The sequence below is a fragment of the Leptodactylus fuscus genome, chromosome 8 (assembly GCF_031893055.1).
Source record: "Leptodactylus fuscus isolate aLepFus1 chromosome 8, aLepFus1.hap2, whole genome shotgun sequence".
In the NCBI taxonomy this organism is placed as follows: Eukaryota; Metazoa; Chordata; class Amphibia; order Anura; family Leptodactylidae; genus Leptodactylus; species Leptodactylus fuscus.
In genome coordinates, this window is record NC_134272.1 from 19,276,538 (window position 1) to 19,283,681 (window position 7,144).

Below are 7,144 nucleotides of genomic sequence, written 5' to 3' on the forward strand. Positions count from 1 at the left end.
CTTTGGTTGGGGATGGTTGATCATGAATGTTCACCTCATGACTTGTCCCCTCAGATGCTGGTGGTCAGGTGAAGTTCTGGCACATCTCCACTCAGAGCTGTGTCCGATCCCTGAGAGAAGACCGACAGATCCTCACCGCCACCTACAGCCCATCCGGCAGCCACTTTCTCACTGCGGGGTCCAGTGATGAGATCCTTGTATACGATGCCGAAACCATGACCTGCGTGAACATCTGCCAGCCCAGGTCTGTACCAACGACCCTCATTCTCATTGAGTTTAGGGCGCCCCCTGTATAGCTGTAGTGCAAGTTCACTCTTTCTGCGCACAATTGGGAAAAGGGTGTGGTGGTTAATACTGATAGTCACATAATGGGGTGTGGCCACATGGGGGTGGAGCCTAATCCTAACAGTCACAGGAGGTGACATGGACAATATGGAGCGGTGCCTAATACTAAAAGTCACAGGAGGGGCGAGGGCACAGGATGGAGGCTAATATTACGTCACAGGTTGGAGCATGGAGACAGAGGGTGGAGCCTAATACTAACAGTTACAGCAGGGGTGGAGCTTAATACTAAGTCATGGGAGGGGACATATACACAGGGTTGAGCCTAATGTTAGTAGTCACAGGAGGGGTATGGGAAAAAGGGTGGAGCCTAATACTAGTAATCACAGTAAGGGGCGTGGACACAGGGGGTGATGCCTAATACTAACAGTCTCAGGAGGAGGCGTGGACACCAGAACTGAGGCAGCACTGCCTATTGGATCCAAGCCAGGGTGAAGCTTCTTTTCACCACTTCATTCTAGCATCTACCCATCTTAGGTAGGAACTGTATTCAGATCGCCCCCTAGTGGCAGCAGCAGACAGCAGTTTTTCACATGTTATGGACTCATCGTATATGATATCTCCACATTCAGCCCCTCTCTGTCATTGATGGATGGACACCGCTCCCGGATCTTTGGACTGACCTTCCACCCCTTAAGCGAGGAGCATTTTGTATCTGGGGGCTGGGACGACACCGTCCAGGTGAGAGAGTCTGTAGAAAGGTCTGAGGACTGGCTGCACACGCAGAGTTAACCCTTCCCTCACTACTCTATATAGAGTAGCATTTCTGATTCATTAACCCCTTCTCTTCTCTTGCAGTTCTGGGACATTAGACAGAAGCATTCCTTAAGGTAACAACGAGTACATGATGCATAGACGGCGGCCGCAGCGTGCGTCATGTGAAATAATGTGTAGTAACCCTAATTTGCCCCCACAGGAGGATATCCGGACCCCACGTGTGTGGAGATGCTGTAGACATTGATCCTGATACACAGGAGATCCTTATCGGCTCGTGGAGGAAGGAGGAGAATCTGCAGGTGTGTAGACTATAGGTAGTCTGAGCTCTGGTGGCAGCCATATTGGTTGTCACTCAGCTTTCCTAGGAACTAACATAGATAAAGGCTGTAGGACATTTATATACCAAGTGCATATCCTTTACATCATGGCCCCCACCATTGTTCCATGCTGCTTATGTCCTCCACTCACCCCCATCTTCTATTTTTCTTCTTGTGTCCAGGTCTGGGACTTGCAAACTGGTCAAAAGATACAGACAGTGCCCGATGACTACCGCGGTCCATCCCGGGTGAGTTAGATACTTAGGATAGGTCATCAGTTTAAGATTGTGGGAGTCTGACAACCAAGACCCGAACCGAGTAGTTATTGGAAGAGACTGCACCATTCGAGTGAGCACTGCAGCCTCTTCACTCCTTACCAAGCACAGCGGGAATCCCAGCCACACATTGCGGAAAATTACATGCAGTGGACACATTGCGATTTCCAAAACCAATGTCAGATCCACCTCTCATGTCCTGTTTATACCTCTCAGGTCTACGGCTGTCGTTGGTTGGGCACCGGTCACATCATCGTGGCAGGAAGCGACATCAACATATGCAGGATTATTGACCGTAATTCCTTGCTGGTGAGTAAATACTCTGAATATAACATGTATCCTCGCCCACTATATCCATACATTAATGAATGCAACGCCCCCTTTAGTCCTGAGCAGTCACTCACACTCAGCACTCTCTCCTCTCTCCAGACTCGGGGGAGCCTGGTTGATCTGCCCGGTGGAGTCTACAGTCTGGACATCTCACCCTCCGGCCCGTCAGTCGCCCCTCTTCTAGCCGTCACCTCTAGTCACAAATTATTCTTGCTGCGTCCTACAGGCATCGCTTTTTCCTGACATGTAATATAGAGGCAGTTAGTACCCTCATCCTTCAGGGGGCAGTCTTGGACGGTGTGTTGTTTTGCTTTTATGGTCACAGTCACCAATCAGTGCCACATTCCCATCTGCCAAGTGGTTTGTGCCACACTGATGCCCCATACCCGTTATTAGCCAATCACAGGACACGCCTGTACCATTAACTCATTGACCCCCCAGTGTCATCGTCATTGCTGGTTTATGTCCACTACGGCTGGGAATAAAAACTTCATTTTCAATTTCTTCACATTGTTGTCATACCCAAGTTTATCCACTTCTATAGGATCTGTGACATTTGCACTTCTCATTCTGGCCACTAGGTGGCGACAATGAAAAATCCTTACACTTACTGAATTTATTTATTTAATTTTCTATGACGTCATTACCTGTGAGGTCACATGACACAATATAGAATTGGTAACAAATTTGAGAAACAATAGGTGTGCTATTTCATTTGGGGGAATTTCTCCCCCTCCAGATTAGTTCATTTCACTACACGGACTACAACTTGCAACATCCTCTCGTAATCCGCCATAGAGCGGCATTCTATGCAAGTGGGTACAGGGCATTGTATGATGGCATTATATTTCAGAAGAGCAGAGCACTGACAACTGTAGCGGTCAATTCTATAGGTATCTGAGTATAAGCACAACCCGTCGCAGTGTGTCAGCGTTGTTCCCCTTTAAGTGGGTCAGAAATTGGGTCATACCATGTCCAGGGTTGTCAGAGAAGACCTCCTGGTGTCAGTGTCCTCCCCAGGTCAGCTTGTGCAGGGCGTCTGCCACCGCCTCCATCCTTCCTTTGTACTCCAGGTGACTGTAGTTTCCTTTAGGGACTCCTGTTAGTCCATATAGCACCCCCCAGCAGCAGCCGGCTATAACCCCGGTGGAGTCACTGTCACCTGTATGGAGACAAATACTGTAACGCTGTAGCTGGCGGGTGATGTATACAGAACAGGAGCCATAGTATACCCCACCACCTCACCTCCATGGAACATGGCTCTGCTGCACAACTCTTCCCAGGAGTCACCCGCCCGCAGCAGGGCATCGTAGGCAATCATAGGGGCATCATGGCCACTCCTCCCAGCCCAGCCGTCCAGACTCCACTGCCCGTACTCCACATCCCTCTCTGCAGGGCCGTAAGATGATGGGAACACTGCTGGACCAGTCCCCTGCAGAAGACCCCTCTCTGACAGGTATCTGAGGGGAGGAGACCCCCATACGTATCAATAATGGTCCCGAGAACTGCTATTAACAAGCTGTGTGGTTGTAAAATTAGAGAACAAGTCACCTTGATTTCTGTTTTGCAGCATTTCCAAGTTGGATGCAGCCTGCAGTGTAAAGAATGGGGGGTTTCATTCTGGTTGTCATGGTCATAGTCAGGAAAACCGCCATTCTTTACACTGCTGGCTGTATTTACAGAACAGAACCAAACTGAACTTAAGCTTATCTAAATAGTATAAATACTAATGTTATAAGTGTGGGGATTAGGGCCCCCCTTTAATTACATTAAAGTAAAACCCCACGTGGTTGTCACCTCCCTCTCCCGACCCCTCACCTCTCCCAGGACTGCTGGAAATAATCCCACACCTCCAGGTGGCGCTGCACATCAGGATCTGTAGAACGCACGTACTCCAAGGCCAGAGGGAGAGTCTGCAGCAGGAGGGACCCCCACTGTTCTAGGGGGACCCCTCGCACCGACAGCGAGGTGAAGAAAGCCGAGGCCAGAGACCCCAGATACCCTGGAGACAGGCAAGGAGATTATCAGTAAGTATAAGCGCTGGAGTCATCTGCTGGTCAAATTCTACTTATCACGTTGTATCTGATTCTGGGAAAGCTGGGTGACAACCAGCATGGCTGCCATTATAAGTATATTGATGGCTTACCCATTTAATTGTTCATGTCAGTAGATTTGCCATTCGGGGGTCTGGGAATATAAAGCACTGACCTGTCGGATGGTTGTGTGTCATCTTCCCACTCTCCACACTGACAGCGACCAGAAGAGACAGCTCAGATGGTTTGGGGAACCTGCGGAGAGAGACAGGGTCGCCTAAATGTGAGTGTGGTTCCTATAGACCATCTGATGGGTGCGCATTAATGGACCCCCTCCTGCCCAATAGGTCAGAACCAGAGAGCTAGACCTCACCTCAGCCCTATACACATAGATCTCATGGCGGCACCGCATCCAGTCGCTGAGGGGTTAAAGGGGATTTTATATCCACCAGGTTCACCAGGACGCAGCTGGGAAGTACCTAAAAAAAGAAGAGGGGGCACAGGAGGGAGACAGCTAGTTACTCTAGTCACACCCTGAGCTGCATCCATGGCATCTTATAGTCTAGTCAAACCCAAAGCTGCATCCACAGTGTCTGATACTCTGGTTACACTCAGAGCTGCCTCCGCTGCATCTTATACCTAGTCAAAACCAGAGCTGCTTTCACAGCATCTCATGCTCTAGTCACATCCTGAGCTGCATCCGCAGCATCTTATACTCTAGTCACACACAGAGCTGCATCCAGTGTGTTATACTCTAGTCACAACCAAAGCCACACCCACAGTTTTGTTATATTTTTCTGCCTCACCCCTGGCTTGTTCAGTAACTATAGTGGGCGTGCTCTGCTGTGCGATTTTGTGTGAGCTGTAGTGTCTACACGTTCCAGCAGGGGGTGAGGACATCATCAGATCAACTGTGTGACTACATCTCCCACAATGCACCGCAGCAGAGCATGCTCTCTAAAGGCCCAGAACCAGCAGAAACAATGCTCAACAACTGAACAGTTTCAGCAGAATTGTGACTGCAGCTCTGGATGTGACTAGAGTAGAAGTCCTAAGGCTGTGTCTTACCCAGAATGCTGGTGGGTCCAGGTTTCCTCCCTTCCATGTCGGTCATGGCAGTCACATATCTTGCCGCCAGGTCATGATACAGCTCTTCACCCAGCTTTCCTGCAGGAAGAGGATTGGGATCATTCAGTCAGTGATCTTAATGGGTCCTGTCGGTCATACAGTAAAGGACGCACCGGTTGCTAGACTTTCGCCAGTCGCCAGGTGGAGCACAGTGTCATCGCTGACAGGCCAGGCCGGTAGGCTTGCGGTGATGTTGTTCAGTCCTCCCAGCTCCTGCAGCTCTGTGTGAATCTGCGGCCCAGACTTACAGTATTCCCATAGCTGGTTCCTGTAGCCCAGAGCATCTCCTGCACCGCTCAGCAACATGGCGGCTACATATCGGTCACGTGACATCGTCCTGAGACAGAGACATTATATAAGCCCCTTCCTATCTGCTCAAACAATCACCCAAACTGTAATGGATAGCTCCATCAGGACAAGGCTGTGATCCGGGACTCGGGCCTAGTTGTACTGTCTATTGGAGTCTGAGGTAGTCTAAGACCCGCCTCCTCTCTCCTCAGAGACTCGCATGGCTGGCTGTCTTTCCTCCATGCTTTACACTGCAGTTGTACTCATATGTCACAACTTTTAAAGAACAGAAAGAAGGACAAAACTTGCGGCACGCTATGCGCACTGTGGCAACTTTAGTTCTGCCCATTTTTATGTATGACTCCGCCCATTCTCATCCATTTTTCTGGCAGCGATGGGGGCGGACCCCAGCGCTGAAAATGCAATGGGGGCGTCCCCACTGCTGCTCGAAAACACGCTCCAGCGACGCCTCTATCTTGGACTGGATCCTCCCCTTCTTTCGTCATCTTCCTTTGCGTCACCTTGAACTACAAGAGCAAGAGCGGCCTCCCAAAAATGGCCACCGGCCGGCATGCGCACTCTGCTCTGCTGGTGTCTCACTAGCAGAGCCAACTGCGCAGGCGTCGGAGGTGACGCAAAGGAAGACGACAAAAGGGGAGGATCCAGCCGAAGATAGAGGCGTCGCAGGATCCTGTTCTCGAGCAGCAGTGGGGACTCCCCCATCGCATTTTAAGCGCTGGGGCCCGCCCCCATCGCTGCCAGAGAACTAATTTGCATACCGGTAAAAACCGGTATTTCTAAGGAACGGCGCAGCGGAGATCACACCTAAAGGTAAGAGACGAATAGCCTTTCTAAAGGCTATTCCGACGTGTGATCGCCAAAAAAATTCATTTCAATGGTAGAATCCCTTTAAACTGTAGGAAATGAGAGACAATTTCTATTACCTGCAGTGTCTCCATGTGACCAGCAAATGTCACTGTTGATGGAGTTAATAAATGTGCCCCTAAATTACAGAGGCAGTGCAGTGTCTGGGGGCACCATGTGGGGGGGTGACCCTGTGATCGCTCTGTGGTCTCCCCATATTTTCTACATCACTCATCCCCACTCTAATGGCTGATAACAGGGAGCAATAGATTGTATTCGCAGTGCCTGATGCCTGCAGGGTTACCGTCCCTTTAGGGGAGGGGTCTGAGGCACCTCTGAAGTTCAGGGCTCTTACTTGCACTCCATGACGTCTCCTGTTCTGCCAGTCTGTATTGTGTCGGGGTCTCCCAGGGTGCAGTGCAGGGGCTGTTTACGGTGCAGAGTCCTCTTCAGAATGCCCTGTGCTCTGCCAGTCTTCACCCCGGTCCTGTTTGGGTGTCATGTGACCAGTCTGGACAGCCCCAGTGTAACCCTTTCACTGCTGGGGCTTGTTGTGTCCCTCTCTATAAGCTCAGCACATTCCCGGTCTATATTAGTCCAGATACAGGTCAAAGGTCACATGGCTGCTTATTAACCGGATACAGTTTTATTATTGACTGTACGCCGGGGTCACATGGTGCGCCGGTGCGGCTGTCGCATGTAATTAACCCCCTCACCATTCTCACTGTACAGTGATAGCCAACTTCACAACACTCACAGAGACTGTCACCCAGCTTTCCCAGAAACAGATATAACTAAGGCGAGGTTCACATCTGCAATTGGGGTCTCAGCCACAGATTCTACCTAAAAT

General features: G+C 50.2%; 1 protein-coding gene across 1 annotated transcript; it reads right to left on the reverse strand.

Moving 5' to 3' along the window:
* Positions 1 to 2,588: 2,588 nt before the first annotated feature.
* LOC142217087 (ADP-ribosylhydrolase ARH1-like) lies at positions 2,589 to 6,896 on the reverse strand. The gene is made up of 8 exons (XM_075285278.1): positions 6,650 to 6,896; positions 5,256 to 5,479; positions 5,083 to 5,181; positions 4,388 to 4,493; positions 4,190 to 4,269; positions 3,800 to 3,983; positions 3,227 to 3,441; positions 2,589 to 3,143 (listed from the first exon to the last, which is right to left on the reverse strand). Exons 1-8 carry the CDS (start codon positions 6,658 to 6,660, stop codon positions 2,986 to 2,988), a joined length of 1,077 nt encoding a protein of 358 aa, XP_075141379.1. The 5' UTR covers positions 6,661 to 6,896; the 3' UTR covers positions 2,589 to 2,985.
* Positions 6,897 to 7,144: the final 248 nt, after the last annotated feature.